This window comes from Lepidochelys kempii, chromosome 10, assembly GCF_965140285.1.
Source record: "Lepidochelys kempii isolate rLepKem1 chromosome 10, rLepKem1.hap1, whole genome shotgun sequence".
Lineage (NCBI taxonomy): Eukaryota > Metazoa > Chordata > Testudines > Cheloniidae > Lepidochelys > Lepidochelys kempii.
The window spans coordinates 43,182,659-43,200,047 of record NC_136389.1 but is presented as its reverse complement, the minus strand read 5'-3'; the positions used below and the strand labels follow the sequence as shown (position 1 = coordinate 43,200,047).

Here is a 17,389-nt window from a genome sequence, read left to right as displayed (position 1 = left end):
TGTTTATAAACCATTTAAGCTATGTGCAATTATGGGGAAAGTATTAAACACAGTGTACCAGGAAGACACATGACCCAGAAAGGTATGTGCGGGTGAGTGGGACAGACAATGGAACATTACTTAAAAATTTAGAAAATTACTGTCACAGTAGATGAGCAAAATGCAGTAAGTGTTACAGAAGTCCTGAGAAGGATTTAATGGTTCTTGTCTTTCCAATATGGTAATCAGTGTATTTGGGTAAGCTTTTTTCAGCCTCAAAACCAGGACACACCAAGCATTAAAATGTAGCGGGTACCCCAAGTGTCAGTCTGTAAGACATGATGATGTATAACTATTTTGAATAAAATATTTCAGTGTTCTGTTAACTATGGGCTCCATAACTGACAAATAAATGAATAAATCTAGATACAGAAACTAAGATTTAAAGATGCAAGTTGGGAAATTTTCATTGTATTAACTCCCTCACTGCATCTGTGTTACAAATATTCAGATATACTGTAAATGGCCTGTTCAGTAATCAGAAATAGCTTGGGAAAGTTAAGGTTGCAGTCAAACAACGTTCACTTCTTGACTCTTGTTTAAATCGGCCTTCTTGACATTGCACTGATGTAGCATTGGAGATGCACAGTTGTTACAATGCACAAGGGTTTATAATGGTTAGAAGAAGTCCTAGAAGTCCATTGGTGGCTGTAGTAAAAATGCAAACAAAGCAGTGGGATGTGTTACCAGAGGGATTGAGAATACGTATGGCTTGTAAATGTGAGTTCCTGAACACGGCTGTAGGTAGACAGTGTTTCATTAAAAGGGTATCACTGCAGCACAGAGAATGGGAGAGGGGCTAAACTGCTCAGATGTTAGTTTGACCAGTACTTCCCCAAAGGAAAGCTTAAACACTTGCCTCATGAAAAGTATCTTCCAGGTGGCCTAGTAGATACATTCAGAATATAGGAGATAAAAGTGGAACAGCAGTAACTGTTCACACTACTGCTTGTTCAGAAAGGAGACGCAACAGTGAAGTAATTGACTGACTGATTTATTCAGTCACTTGTTTTGTGGGGATAGAGTGAACATGTAGAATAAGCAGACACGCGAGGCCACTGTGAATAGGAGTTTAAGAAGGAAGAGTATGTCTACACTGCAGTTGGACACCCGTGGCTGGCCCAAGCCTGGAAGTCTACACCGCAGTTAAACAGCCCTGCAGCTTGAGCCCCCTGAGCTCAAGTCAGCTGGGATGAGCCAGCTGTGGCTTTTTAATTGCAACATAAACATACCCGAAGACACTCAAGGTTAAAGGATACAGAGACAACAGGATACAGGGGGGAAGGATGATTTGTTAGGGTGAGTGTCCTTTTCCTGGTAGTTCTTCGTGCCATGTTTTCTCACTTTATTTTCTAGTGTAATCGACTGTTAAAATGGTGTCCTGCCCCAGACTGCCACCATGTTGTTAAAGTTCAGTATCCTGATGCTAAACCTGTTCGCTGCAAATGTGGACGTCAGTTTTGGTAAGAACACTCTTGTGAATTAATTCAGAGCTTCAAGGACCATTCAAAAGTTAAGAGTTAAGTACAGTATAAATACCTTTTTGAGAAGTTGTTTGTGCCAGAGGAGCCAATATGAGGGGGGAGAGCTTAGTAACCATTTGGAAGGAGGGGAGAGGTTTTAAAAGCAAGGATTAGTTTTGTGGTTCATCTTTCTTTTGCTTCATTTGAAAATGTTCTTGCCTATCTTCCTAATTGGAAAATAAAAATGTCTTCCAAGTGAAAATGTCTAGGAGCTGACGGGGAGAAATCTCTCTTGTAGAGAAATTTCTGGGGCAATTCCAAATCCCTTGGATTCTCTCCCTCAATTGATTCATTTAACGAAGGAACGGGAGTAATGTTGAGCAAACTGAAGCTGCTTAAGTCAGTTCCCTCATAACCAAATCATTCTATGAGCACTTGGTGATGGGCATGTATGAAATTAAAAGCTAAAGCTGGGAAATGTATTGATAAATGACTGGAATTTCATTTTAGAAATGGCAAAATTAACATGTTAACAATGTAGGGTCATCTTGTGGGTAAAACCTAGGACTGAGAATCAAGTCAGTCCCATACTCACTCAATGGCCTTTGAAAATTCAGTCATCCTCTCTCTACCTTGGTATCCCATCTAAAGTGAAGGTAGTTCATGTTCACAGGCGGGTTAAGGTTGAATTAATCCGTTTGCCAAGTGGGAGAGCGCCTCATATGTGGAGCACCTATAGCAAAGGATTATTATTTATATTGTGCATAAAGTGCTTTTAAAGGGCTTTCACCCTAATTTGGATCTTTTCACTTTCAATGAGAGAATCAACAGCTGTAGCCAAAAGCCAAGAAACAAGTTTTTAAATGCTCTTGAAATGTTTTGGGAAGGAACTTTGCTTGAGACCTGAATTACATGGAAGTCTGCAAACTCTTAGGGCAGTTAACCTCATTCAAACAGATGTTGTTCAGTAGAGGAAACACTTCTCGGAGGGGAGTCTGAAAACAGTTAGACATAGAAACTCCCTATAAACCAAGGAGTCCATTTTTATACCCCTCTAGCCATTTGAAGGGCTATGCATAGACGAAGTTTTTTTGTTCAGCATTATGCTTTTTATTAGGAGTCCAGATGTCTGTTTTATTTTACAAGGCAGCCTTATACGTCTGGATGGAAAACTAATCCATTTCAGATCTAATGTTAGTAGCCAGGCCCCTTTGGGAACACTCTAAAGTGTGTCATGCACCCATCAGGGGGCATGGGATTCTAGTTTAACTGAGTATCAGAGGGGTAGCCATGTTCGTCTGTATCCACAAAAACAAGAAGGAATCTGGTGGCACCTTAAAGACAAACAGATTTATTTGGGCATAAGCTTTCGAGTGGACTCCACGCATCTGAAGAAGTGGGTTTTTTACCCATGAAAGCTTGTGCCCAAATAAATCTGTTCGTCTTTAAGGTGCCACCGGACTCCTCGTTTTAGTTTAACTGAAACACGCTTACAGTAATTATCTTCAGCAAGATCTGGTGCCCAGACCCTTTCAGTGAAGTAACCCAAAAGACAAAAACTACTGTAAAAGTAAGTTTTTAATGGAGTTATGATTTAATTACATAGTGTGATCGCTAAACTTCTGTGAATTAATTCTCTTTTTCACGTACAGCTTTAACTGCGGTGAAAATTGGCATGATCCTGTTAAGTGCAAGGTGAGCATGTCCAACTTCCTCGCTGAACCCATGGCTTTGCAAAACTAAAGGGGGAAGTCAAACTCCTTGCAGGACCCCCAGCAAAGTAGCGTGGTACTGTGGGTATTTACAGTGTCTAGGTATGAGCCCATAGCTGCCGTACAATAACCACTCGCACCTATGAGCTTAGTTTGGGGAGGTGTAAAGGGGGCGTTGCCTCCAAACTGCAAGCCTTGGGCAGGCACAGAATTTGCCCACCCACATGTGGTCCCGTTGGCCTGACTGGAGCTGAGAAGTCGAACTACGCCTATGCTCACACTAAGGGGCACTGTAGGCTTCTCCCTCTTCATATCAAGGAAGTAACAAGCAGCACTTGAAGTCTGTTAGCAGTCTTCAGGGTCACCACTCGGCGTTGCCTTCATGAAAAGAGTGTTTTAGTGCAGCTATGTGGAAGAGTCTGTTGTCGTAGGATAATGTTACATCAGTAGAGATGGGCGACCTCCGGAATAAACGCTTCACTCTACAAGGAGTATTCCTGTTCTCACAACGCTCCTGTGGGTGCTTTAATACCTTAGTAACCTCATAGCTTGCTTCTGGTTTTAATATTGAATCTCAGTGGTCCTGATTTCAGGTGCCCCTGCCATCTAGCACAATCTGTGGAAAAGATGGATGATTATTTTAATACAGTAGCACCCAGAGGCCCTAATCAAGATTGTGGGACCCTCTTGGGCTAGGCGCTGTGCAGACACACAGGAAGACTTGTTCCATACCCTAAAGAGAATAAAATCTAAGATCTTAAATGGAAGAATGAGTGCAGTTCATAGAATCATAGAATATCATAGAATATCAGGGTTGGAAGGGACCTCAGGAGGTCATCTAGTCCAACCCCCTGCTCAAAGCAGGACCAATCCCCAATTTTTGCCCCAGATCCCTAAATGGCCCCCTCAAGGATTGAACTCACAACCCTGGGTTTAGCAGGCCAATGCTCAAACCACTGAGCTATCCCCAGTTAGCTACCATTGGAGCAGTAAAGGAGGGTGGTGGGGTTGTAGCTCAGTTTATCAGCATTTCCATGAGAAGTTAAATCAGTTCCTGATCTACACGGTATAAGAAGTCCCATTTTTTTCTTCAGTAATTTAAATCCATTGACTTAGCAGTGTTCCTCCTAGAAATGTAGGGAAGTATGTGAAAGCAAAGGGTGTGGAGGCTTTCCAAATAGCCCCAATGTGCATCTCAAATGCAACACATTCAGCAGCTTTAATACAAAAAACAATTTATGGGAGGGAATAATATGTAATTCTCTCATGACATAAAAGTAGCTAGGACATCGTAGGAGACTTATCCTGTGGAAGCTTTGCATCTTTGAGTTTATGCAGAGAAATGTATGAACATTGCTAGTCGATGGAATGTAGTGCATGGAGATCCCCAGAGACCCAACATAGCAAATCGGGTTAATACACATCATTAGAGAAGAAAAGCAACCCTGTTGTACAGCCTGCCAGAATATTACAGCTGATGTGTAAGAGAAAAAAGATAGCGTTAGTACTCTTTTCTTAGCTGGTAGAATAGCAAAGGGAAACTGAGACTTTAGTCTGTGTGCTCCTACTAACTGGACCATGTTGGTATTGGGGCAGAGCCTGCACAGAAGCAAGTTACATCCGGAGCTTACCTTCCAAAAACTTCTTGTTCTGGACTCACAAGTAATGCAGTCCCTAGCCAATGGCATTCTGTGGTTCTATAATACTCTTTTCCAGGGTTTATCTAGTGATTCTGGCAAACTAATTTTCTGCCACAAAAGGAATTGTCAAGTTAAAGCTCACTCCACCCTGCTTGGCAAATGATGTCATTCAGGTGTACCTTTGCAGCTCTCCTTTTTATGTTAAGTGCTTAGTGTTAGCTTAATGTAATGTCTGTGCAAGATAGATTTAAACTGTATAAAGTCTATGGATTCTATTTTTTCACTTTCTGAACAGTGGTTGAAGAAGTGGATTAAGAAGTGTGATGATGACAGTGAAACTTCCAATTGGATTGCAGCAAACACAAAGGTTGGTTTCAGTTTGCTTCATAAACATACTAAACAGAAGCCCTGATGGAAGCCAGAAGAGCAGCGTAATCCTTTAGCACTAGGAGTATGCTCCACCACAGCACAGTGTTGTTGTCAACGTCAAACGCTAACGACACCAGTAAGATGAAAATGATCACCCTAGGTGCAAGCAAAAATGCTTCTGCTAATGGATGTGTAAGATTCTTCATATTATAGCTGAGGGAGTGGCATTTGGTTATTTGCTTTTGTACTAAAGAGTTAATTGGAAACCCAAAGCAAGCTGAAGCTATTGCTTTTAGGGCTTCTGTCCAGCACTGATTATGTCCTTCAGCAAAACTGTGCTTCGTTCTGTTATAAGTGTGGAAGACTTCTATGCCACCCATGGCTTGGTTAGGCTGGGTTAATTTACATCTGCCTTTAACCCCCCCCCCCCCCCCCCCCCCCCCCCCACGGTGTTTGGCTTTTCAGCAGTTGTTCATTTCTGTTGGGCAGGTTTCCAGATGGAGACTGGTAGACCAGCTGTTAAGATTTTATTATGCAAATATATTGGTTCCAGCCAGCCCAACTTTACATAAAACTTCAGTGGTCTGTTTTTGTGTGCTTTGTGAGGAGTCAAAACAAGGGTTGGCATGGTAGCAAGGAGGCAAAACATGTAACTGTCATGTGGGGAATGTAGTTTAGGAGCAAACCTGGGCCTTTGCCTGTGAAGACAAGAGGCTGTGTGCATGTGTTTGAGATTGTGCTGTGAATAGGGGAGGCGGGGGTGTTAGGAAATGGCCAGTCTGTTTTCTTATTAGTTTTGCAGTGTAATCTGGTAACAGCATTGTTTGCTGCAGACAGCTGCTCCTGGTCTGGGGCGTGCATTGCTTATTTTCTGTTTAAGTAGAATCAGTTACATTTAGTGGGAGCAGAACTACCCAGTGTACTGAGATGTTCAGTTGAAGTGGTGCTTCCATTGCAAGACCTTGTTCATTTTCTGACTGGCTCAAATTCTGAAACTTAGTATGCTTGTGCTCTGCTTCTCGGCAAACTTCTAGGAATTTCTCAGTAAAATGAATTTTTTTTTTTAAATTCTGTGGAAAATAAAATGATTTCCTAATGTGTTCTGAAGCAGTGGTTCTCTGCACCCCTTTCAGGATCTGATTTCTTGTGTACTCCAAGTTTCATCTCACTTAAAAACTACTTGCTTACAAAATCAGACATAAAAATACAGAAGTACACAGCACACGATTACTGACAAATTGCTTCCTTTCTCATTTTTTACCATATAATTATAAAGTAAATCACTTGGAATATAAATATTGTACTTACATTTCAGTGTATAGTATCTGGAGCATATAAAACAAGTCATTTCTGTATAAAATTTTAGTTTGCACTGACTTTTAGTGCTTTTTATGTAACCTGTTGTAAAACTAGGCAAATATCTAGATGAGTTGATCTACCCCCTGAAATACCTCTGTGTACCCCAGGGGTACATGTAACCCTGCTTGAGAACTACTGTTCTGAAACATACAACAGCAGACACCGCTTTGTTCAAACTTTGCTTGCTCCTTAGAGCTTACTAAAGCCAAGCTTGAAGGAAATTGGTTCCGTAGCTTTAATGGAATCATCAAAAATATATTGTTTTCCTCTAGGATATTTTTACTTAATCTGAAAGGTTAGGGGGACACAAGCATCGTAGATTTAGATGCACAATTAGGATGACCAGATAACATGTGTGAGAAATTGGGATATTTTTTCTGGGAGGCGGGAAATATAGTTGCCTGTATAATACAAAGTCCCTAATATCAGGACGTCTGGTCAGGCGCAACAGACTTTGCTACTTAGTATTGTGTTAATCTAAAGTAGCATTGAGGATTGGTAGTACCATGAAGTGCTTTTGTAAATACTTCCTGTCTCTCTTCTAATCATGAAAGATGGAGGTGGTCTTCCTCAGCGCTCTTAAAAATGCACCAGACACCCACTTCCACTCTAGAGCAGCCTACTGTAGGACCAGTATTTGGTTAATTGTTGGACCAGTAACATAAAATGTGCTGTTTTTTAATGTAGCAGCATAATATAAACAGATATGTTAATAAGTCTCAGCAAGATTATGCAAAAATTGTGGCTTAGCTGTCTTGAGACCTTCCACGCAAGTGTGAAAAGTATCCAAGTGGTAAATCTAATTTTGACTCTCCTGCATTTAAAGGAAGATGGCAGGAGGGAGAGAATACGATCTCCCTTGGAAAAAATGGACATTAAAATCCCCATTCTAAGCTAAAATGTTAGATACCCTCCTGGACTGGAGACCTGTCTGAATCTCTGTGGCTCATAGAACTGGAATAAGAAGCCCCTTACAGGTGGATGCTTCCTAGCCATATGGTCACCCGGTGGATAGCCTGGCAGGGCATCATAAGGTTCTTGTCCGTAACTATTCATACCGAGACTCCCATGTGCCCTTCTCAGCTTTATTCTTCTAGATCACTTTCGCTTACTGATGTGAGTTTTCTTTGCTCTTTGTGGATAGGATGGTTCCATCTCTGTTTAGAAACTCTGAATTTTGGCCATTTTTATTCATGGAGAAGCTATAGGAGCATTTGGTCACCACCTGTGAGTAGCATCAGAATCCCTTTGCTGCTCAGCCAGTGAAGATATTGGGGCCCTTATTGAGGATGGGATTGGAAGGATGCAGTGACACAGTCCCAGCTTCTCTTACAGTAGCAGTTAGAATCCTCTCTGGAAGTTGATAGTGTCACCAGTTACCACCCAGTTTCTCTCTAACCATCTCCCAAAGAAGGTTAGAAAGTGCTGAAGAGTCTTTGTTTGTGCATAGAGTACTCAATTTTCCTTAATTCTGGTCAATTTAGTTCTAGGCTTGAATGTGACCGACGCAGCTCTGGTTTCCTTGGCTGGTTGGGTTTCTGGTGATGGAAGAAAGCAAAACGTCTAATTCTCCTGGGTCTATCAGCTGTCTTTTCAACTATTGACCGTGAAGTATTACTGCTAAGTTGGAGACCCTGGCATGGATACAGTTGCTGTTGAGTGGCTCAGTTTCTTCACCTTCATATGACCTGGAGTGTTGTGTTGGATAACAGTTCAGCTGCATTGTGGGCTCTCGTGAGGTCCCACAGGGTTCTATCTTGTCACGCACCCTATTTATGTGAATGTGGAGATAATGAAGGACTGAGATTTCTTCTGAATGGTTTGGCTCTATTTCTGTTTTGTTAGACTTAGCTAGTGTGGTTGGTTGGCTTGTCCAGCGTCCTGCTAGGATCAAGGTTTTGATTAGGGTAAGTTGACAATGATTCAACCTGGAAGAGTTGGGTTGTGCTGTAGGGGAGCCAACTGCAAGAAATAGCAGGGTTGATGTTTGCTTCCTTTGTTGTAGGAAATCTGTTCTCTTATTACTGTTTTGCAAACTTGGTGTCCTCCTGGATCTCCAGCTATTTCCAGGTGGCCAGGAACCAACAGTGGGTAAAGCACCTTTTAATTAACACAAAGGCAGTGATCTTAGTCTAGTGACCTCCTCTCAGCAATCCAGGCCATTGTCATAATAGGATTACTGCATGTGGGGCAACATCTAAAAATGGACTATGCAGAATGCCGCAGACTGTTAGTTGAGGGGTATTTCTTGAAGAGCGAATGTCATGGTCCACTGCTAGGATGCTACCGTAATAAAAATAAAAAATTAAACTAGTGCAGGTCATGGGGCACTAGCTTTGTAATAGCTTTCTGGTGCAACTTAAGTAATTGTCTTTAACCTAGAAAGCCTTAGTTGCATTAGAGCCTGGTGGAGATACTTCTCTCTTGGTGTGATACCATGGAGATCAGAGGCACTTGAGCTAACTGCTTCCTGTGTAACTTTGAGGACAGAGAGGAGGAGACTGTTCTGGTGAGAATTTGACCTTTGGGTCACACTGCAAAGTTTGCTTGCTCTTCCTGGTTTTTCCTAGGAAGAGGGATCACAGGTGGATGATGGGAAAGGCATTTAAACGTCTGAAAGTTTAAACTTAACATTTTAGAGGAGGGCAGGTCCAGTGGTTATGGCACTAGCCTGGGTCTTTGGAGATCTGGATTCATTTCCTTCTCTGCCACAGACTTCCTGCATGACCTTGGGCACTACCCTTTGACACTCAGTGTCTCAATTCCCAATCTGTAAAACAGAGATTGTATCGTTACTTTACCTCTCTAGGGTGTTGTGAGGATGAGTACATTAAAGGCTGAGGTGCTTAGATACTATCGTGATGACAGGGTGGGGGGCAGCCTAGCACCTAGGAAATTGTTTCCCCGACACTTCTGAGGAATTGGGGAGAATAGTTACCGGCTTGTTCACTTGGTTCTAATGCAACATGGCTAACCTGGGTCGGGGAGCTTAAGGAAGTTTGACTGGCTGCACGGTGCACTGAAACAGAGAAATAACATTTCTTCTTCTTCGAGTGCTGTCCTTGTGGGTGCTCCACTCTAGGTGACAAATTGTCCCAGCGCCGTTGATCAGAGATCTTCGGTAGCAGTGCCTGGTCGGGACGCATACACTCAGTTGGTATCTCTCGTCTCGTTGGAATATTCCTGAGTGCGTGCGTCTCGCACCCTCCTCAGTTCCTTCTCAACCATCCAAGGCTGAAGATGGGACTCGGGGCAGTGCTGCTTCTCTTCCCTGGTCTTTGTAGGAAACAATAACAAAGAACATAGAAATAGTTATTAGTTGCATCCTAGTTGTTTCCCTTCCTTTAGAATAGTTACATAGTTTAGTTACTTAGTTTAAAAAAACAAACAAAACCTTTTCACCTCAGGCTTGTTTTCCGCAGAGACACTTTCCCCTGCCATTTCCAATTCAATATGCCCAGGGGTTCAGGATTCAAGAAGTGTTTCCTGTCAGGACTCCATGCCAAGGTCTGATGGGCACTCATGATGTGTGAAGTGCCTTGGCGAAACACACGTCCCTGCAAAATGTCTTCACTGTGCAAGCCTCAAGACCAGGGCTTTGTTGTGACTGAATGGCTTAAAATGGAAAAATCTCTGCAGCCTCCTTCGGAGATGGGGAAAGTTAAACCCTCTCCCTCATGCTCCTGGGCCAGATCAGAGCCAATTGGGAGCATGGCTTCACCCTCTCTGTAGCAGAGGCAAGAAGTGCAACAGTCTCCGAGTAGAGACTTTAACAAGGGTAAAGGGTCTCCCGCAAGATCCTTACTCTCTGTATTGACAGCGCAGAAGGCAGGCGCCTCAGGCTGTCACAGCACCCCAGCCACGGCTCCTGCAGAGGCAGGAACCCGACCTCCTGTGCTGGGAGGGCTTCCGCGGCAGTGAGCACTTCAGCGCTAAAAATAGCAGTGGTGCGCACTGCGCGCCCTGCTCCAGTGCAGACAAGAACGTCAGCACTGACCCGCTCCGGGCTAAAAATAGCCGCAGTGCCGACTGCGCACTCTGTCCCCGTGCTGGGAAGAACGTTGGCACTAAACCTGCCTCCTGCCCCGGCACCAGCAGCAGACCCCCAGCGGGGCTCCTCCATAAGCCCCAGGGCACCAGTGAGGCTTTCAATTGACAATGGGCTAGAGCACAGTTCAGGCTCAGCACAGCCCAGGGAGCAGGAGCAACAGTTTCTCACTCAAGGTGACCTCTCAGTACCACCTGAGCCTAACTCCCCGCTCCTGGACACACAGGGCTCATTTTTTTGAACAGTCACTCTCCCCACCTGAGCTGGCTACCTTTACTGATAGTGAACCTGATGTACAGCAGCAGGTGGAGTTCTCCTCACCTGCCTCTCTTCCTCCACCAGACCCTTGGCCTCAGTGGTACCCTTGGGCCACATCCTCCTACCACTCACCTTCAGACCTCTTCTACCGAACCACTACCTCCTTCTGTGCCTCGATCTCCAGCTCCGTCCACTTCTATAGTGCCCGAACCCTCTCCTGAGAACATGAGCTACGGACCGTATCCTGACTCACCGACCGCTGACGCTCCATCAGCTCCAGACCGAGCCCTTTTCCCTCTGCCTCCACAGAATGTGAATGACTGTAAACAATTCCAAGAACTTTTCAAGAGGGTGGCAATCAATCAAGACATCCCCTTAGAAGAGGTTCAGGAAACACAACACAGACTCCTCAGAATGCTTCAACCCTCTGCACCCTCAGAGATCGCGCTCCCCATAAACGAGGCACTCTTGGAGCCAGCTGACACACTCTGGCAAACTCCAGCTTCTTTATTACCAACCTGCAAAAGTCTGAATGTAAATACTATGTTCCCGCTAAGGACGCTGACTTCGTATTTTCTCATCCACAACCGAACTCTCTTGTCATGGATGCAGTTGCACAACGGATAAAACAGCTGCAATATCAGCCCACTCCGCAAGACAAGGACCTTAAACGCCTTGACGTCTTCGGTCGCAAGGTTTACACGTCCTCCACTCTACAGTTCAGAATTGCGAATTATTCTGCCCTCCTTGCCAGCTACGACTTCAATAATTACAGTAAACTTTTCGAATTTGCCTCCTACATTCCAGAGGATAGGAGAGCAGACTCCAAATCAATCCTGGTTGAGGTCCAGTTAATTTCCAGAACAGCCCCTACAAGCAGCTCTAGACATGGCAGACACAGCAGCCTGTACTACTGCAACTGCTGTGGTTATGCGCAGATCTTCATGGTGCTCTGCATCTGGCATCCCTAAAGATCTACAGACCAAAGTGGAGGACCTCCCCTTTGATAAGGATAAACTTTTCTCCAAAAAAAAAAAACGGATGAACTCCTCCACACCATGAAAGATTCTAAAGCGACACTGCACACCCTGGGCATTCACCCATCTTTTCCCAGGAGATGACAATACCAACCTTACCAAAGACCACACACACAACAGTATTGTTGGCCTCAACCCAAATCATACGACATAACTAGGAGTCGTGCTAGAATCCCTAAGCGCAGACAAAATCAAGCTCAAGCAACCACCTCCCACCCACCGGGTAATAAACAATTTTGAAACATTGGTCGAGGGTCTGCAGGACCTCCCCTTGAATCCACTGCCTACTTGCCTGTTTGGACACCGCCTCCAGAGTTTCCAACATGCCTGGCAGCGGATTACACAGGACTGCTGGGTCCTCAAAATAGTTCAGTCCGGTTACTCTATCTCCTTTATATCCTACCCTTCCCCTTTCCCTGTCCCTCTTCAGGGACCCCTCTCACGAGCACTCACTTCGCGTAGAAGTAGCTCACCTTCTACAACTACGCGCAGTGGAAACTGTGCCGACACAACATCGAGGGAAAGGGTTCTACTCCCATTACTTTCTGACCCAGAAAAAGAGTGGGGGATGGAGGCCTATACTGGACCTATGCCGATTGAACAAATGCATGAGGATACAAAAATTCAAGATGGTCACACTGGGCACAATAATTCCTGCACTGGATCAAGGGGGCTGGTTCACAGCCCTTGACCTACAGGATGCTTATTTTCATATACCAATTTCATCCAGCTCACAGACGTTTCCTACAATTAACAGTTGGTCACGACCATTTTCAATACAGAGTTCTTCCTTTCGGCCTTTCCACAGCGCTGAGAGTCTTTTTTCCAAGACTCTAGCCGTGGTTGTGGTTCATCTCCACAGACATGGAATCGCGCTTTTTCCCTACCTGGACGATTGCCTCATCAAGGACAACTCCTATGGCGAGACACCTCAAGCTACCCATTTTGCCATCTCTCTCTTTCACAGCCTAGGCCTCCAAATAAATGTCCAGAAATCCACCCTGACACCTATCCAACAGATTGAGTCCAGATGAGCTTCAATGAACTCTATCTGAAGCAGAGCCTCACTCCCAAATCGCAGATTCTTCACTATCACACAACTGATATGCACGCTCTCTATTCGTTCCAGGACACAAGCAAGAATCTACCTACAGCTCCTTGCTCACATGGCAGCCACCACCTTCGTGGTCCAGCACGCCAGGCTACACCTGAGATGTCTTCAGGGCTGGCTCAACTCCAACTTCAAACTCAACAGACATACCTTAGGGACGCTGCTAACTCCTCCTCCCAATGTTCTAGCTTCCCTACACTGATGGAGAAGACTAGAAAACCTCTGCATGGGCGTTCCCTTCCAGCAATGATCCCCAACGCTCATGCTCACCACGGATGCTTCTCTAATTTGCTGAGGAGTGCATCTAGGGGGACACAGAACACAAGGCCAGTGGTCTGCATCAGAGATGCACCTACACACAAATCTCGTAGAGCTCAGAGCAGTGTGACGAGCATGCCTTCACTTTCTTCCCCTCATAAAGAACAAATCTGTTCGGGTCTTAACAGACAACATAGCATGTATGTACTACATCAACAGACAAGGAGGGGGGCCCGATCACATTCCCTTTGCATGGAAGCCATCCAACTATGGAATTGGTGCACACAACATCAGTATAAATCATTGCCTCATACGTACTCAGCTGCCACTGCCGATGCACTCAGCAGGCACTTTTCGACAGAACATGAATGGGAACTGCACCCCGCACTACTTCAACAGCTCTTCTCCCTCTGGGGCACCCTGTCAATAGATCTCTTGGCCACAACCCAGATTTGAAAATGTTGCCTGTTTTTGCTCCAGAGCAGGACTCGGGACTGCATCCCTAGGAGATGTGTTCCTCATCCCATGGACCAACTCTCTCCTGAACGCCTTCCCACCAATCCCTCTGCTACACAGGGTTCTTTGGCAGATCATAGACGATAATGCACGGATCATACTTATTGCCCCGGCTTGGGCCAGACAGTCGTGGTATCCTTACCTACTCCGCATGTCCTCCTGTCAAAAACGGACTCTCCCACCATAAAATGATTTCTCACAGGCCTACAAAATCTCTACCCATAAATTTACCCAACAGCAGCTACATGGAATCTTAACCTCATTCTTCATGGTCTTATGAAACTGCCATTCAAGCCCTTGGCGACCTCGTCTCTTCTTCATATGTCCATGAAGGTAGCTTTCTTAGTTGCAATAACATCAGCAAGGAGAGTAGGCGAAATAAGCGCCCTGATGGCCTATCCTCCCTAAACAACCTTCTCCAAAGACAGTCACTCTGAGACCACATCCTAAATTTCTCCCTAAGGTGATATCCACCTTCCACCTTAACCAACCAATATACTTACCTGCTTTCTATCCTAAACCTCACTAGACTCCTCAAGAGTCAACCCTGCATACTCTCGACATCAGGCGAGCAATTGCCTTTTATTTAGACAGGATTAAGCCATTCTGTAAGTCTCCACGACTCTTAGCTGCACCTTTCGATCTTTCAGTAATGGAGACAATCTCTAAGCAACATCTGTCCAAGTGGATCTCTAACTGCATCAGATCCTGTTATAGTACTCAAAATATTCAACCTCCCAAAGGCATTGGAACTCACTCCACTCGAGTTATGTCGACATCCATTGCCTTCCTACATAACGTTAGCGTTCCTGACATCTGTAAAGCAGCTTCATGGTCCTCTGAACTCACATTTGCCAAACACTATGCTATCACGCAAGATACCATGGCAGACACCATAGTAGGCCATACAGTACTCTCTACAGTACTCACTGCAGCATCTCCAAAGTCACACTGACCATAGTGGGTTCTGCTACACATTCACCTACAATGGAGCACCCACAGGGACAGCACTCGAAGGAGAAGAGAAAGTTACTCACTTTGCAGTAACTAAAGTTCTTCGAGATGTGTGTACCTGTGGTTGCTCCACTCCATGCCCTCCTCCCCTCTACTTTGGAGTACTAGTATGATTTCTCCACGGTAGAGAAGGAACTGAGGAGGGTGTGGGACGCACGCACTCAGGAAGATTCCAATGAGATGGGAGATACCAACTGAGTGCGTGCATCCCTACCAGGCACTGGTACTGAAGATCTCCGATCAATGGCGCCGGGACGCACCGTCACCTGGAGTGCAGCACCCACGGGACACACATCTTGAAGAACTTCAGTTACTGCAAGGTGAGTAACTTTCTCTTCTTTGTTCCCAAGCCAGGAGTTACATTTAGAAACATCCTATTTCTGTCTCAAGACTCCAATCCTGAAATGTAAATGAGCAAAACTGAAGTTCAGATTGTAAAAGTGGCTTTGCACAAAGTGTGTGGAATTGTGTTCTGAAATAAATGAAGTGACTGCTGAATAATAACTGTAAACCAATTTTAAATCTATTTTAGCCCCTTGTAGAGCATCTCTCTACTGCACAGTTATCCCCCAAGAGTGCAAGAAATAGAAATCATATTCTTGGTATTTTTGCAGGTTGGCAAATAAAGTGTAGAGATGTTCCCCTAGCTGATAATGCTGACTGTACCCACACTCTCACTCTCGCTATTACTACAGCCACGTAGCAGTTTGCATATTGGTTTATGAGAGGCCCTGGAAATGTTTTTCTCTGGGTCTTGCTTCAACTGTTTACCACACAATAGGCAAGTCAGCAAATATTGTGTGTGTGTAATGTAGCAATCATTAAATTACACTAAGAGAAATGTGCTTGGTTTCCTGACAATACCATGTAAGAGGGAAGGTAGCCCATGAATACAATGAAGGATGAGACTGTGTCTTACTAATGATGTTGATGGTTTATGTGGCTGGGCCCTGGGTTTAGGAAAATCTGTTTTGGAAAGGGTTGCCACGGTCAGTGCTGCATTCCTGGCACCCCTTTACCTGATAGCCAACTGAAAATTGTCGGCAGACTCCAGAGGGATTACCATCCAATCCCTTGCAGTAATGCAAGGCCTTGATTGGGGTGGCATGTGTGGGGAGAGGAGAGTACAACAGGAATGTGAAAATCACCACGGGGAAAGTGTGTATGAGGTGGAAATCATTAATTCCATTCTATTTTATTGTAGGCATATTGTGCGAAGGTGAACTAATGGCCTGTTTAGTTGATGGGGCGGGGAGGCTGAACTTCAGAAGGAGGAACTTTTTTCTTTTTCTGAGGTTTTCAGATACTTTTTTAGATGAAATGTGATCACAGTTGTTGTCACTGATCCAAGACCGCCTCCAGGGCACTTTGATCTCTGATATTGAGTGTACATGCTGGAGTAGACCAAAAGTTTTGCTGTGAAGAAAGTAGCATGCTGCGAAAGCAGTTCTGGTGTTCATTACAAGAACTGTCTGCAAAACAAATTCCACTGCCTAAATTGGGATGTTGAGACATTCTGCCCAAACAGAGGAAACATTTGAGTACAGTAGCTCTTTACATGTTGGGGACAACTTTAAAAAAAATAACAGTTTACATCAACACAGATTGGCTTCTATAAGTGGCAGCCAAATGTTAAATACTTCACAATTTTCAGCCAATCCAAAAAGTCTTGCTGGTGTAAGTCTATCTTGGCCTATCTGAGCCTTGGTCTTCAAAGTTTAAAAGAAAAAAAAAAAGGTAAATCTCCCAACATGTGTGAAGCACACTTAGTCTACTTTGAGCCACTTTATTAGTTGCTGGTAGTAGTAGGGCAGTTGTTGATATTACTAATGATCATAAAATTACCTTTTTCCCCTGAAGTACCAGGGCAATATTGGCAAGTCAACTTACAGTGACTAGTCATGTAACCAGATGAGTCATTCTTCAAGCTTTATAGTTATGCCTTTTCCAGTGTTTGAAAGTTTCTTGGGGCCTGACTCAGGAGGGAAGAGGATCATATTGACTTTTTCCTGCCCATTTCATTTCTGAGGGTGTGTAATTTTTCACAGCTCTGTTGTGAACCAAGTTGGCTGTATTAGGTTCCATATTTGTGTTGTGTTCTAACAAGATCGGAAAGATTTGAGCAGATGGCCTGCTTCTAACATTGATCTTAGTATCTGTTCTGTTCACAGGAATGCCCAAAATGCCATGTGACCATTGAAAAAGATGGAGGCTGCAACCACATGGTCTGTCGGAACCAGAACTGTAAAGCAGAGTTCTGCTGGGTGTGTCTTGGCCCTTGGGAGCCACATGGATCTGCCTGGTAGGTTTAGAACCTTAATCTGGTGGAAGGATAGGGCAGTTATATTGCCAACATTCTACATGTTTTAACTTCAGTCCATGAACTCAGTCTTTGTCTTTTTTTCAGGTACAACTGTAATCGCTACAATGAGGATGATGCAAAGGCAGCAAGAGATGCACAGGAGGTGAGTACATAACTCTTGGTGGGCATTGAAAGAACATCTAGTTTTGAGGAACATTTTCTTTTGGGCTTCGTAAACCTTTAACTACCATATATTGTTACTA

At 44.2% G+C, this 17,389-nt stretch overlaps 1 protein-coding gene across 2 annotated transcripts in view; it reads left to right on the top strand.

Annotated features, from left to right (window-relative positions):
* ARIH1 (ariadne RBR E3 ubiquitin protein ligase 1) overlaps positions 1-17,389 on the top strand; it is a 114,095-nt gene that overhangs the window by 81,394 nt on the left and 15,312 nt on the right. Inside the window, exons 7-11 of one of the 2 annotated variants that reach the window (XM_073363118.2) lie at positions 1,396-1,502; positions 3,155-3,197; positions 5,150-5,221; positions 16,996-17,126; positions 17,232-17,290. In XM_073363118.2, the coding sequence (XP_073219219.1) occupies positions 1,396-1,502; positions 3,155-3,197; positions 5,150-5,221; positions 16,996-17,126; positions 17,232-17,290 (412 nt within the window). The remainder of the gene's footprint in view (positions 1-1,395; positions 1,503-3,154; positions 3,198-5,149; positions 5,222-16,995; positions 17,127-17,231; positions 17,291-17,389) is intronic. The other variant, XM_073363119.2, reaches the window with a different exon arrangement.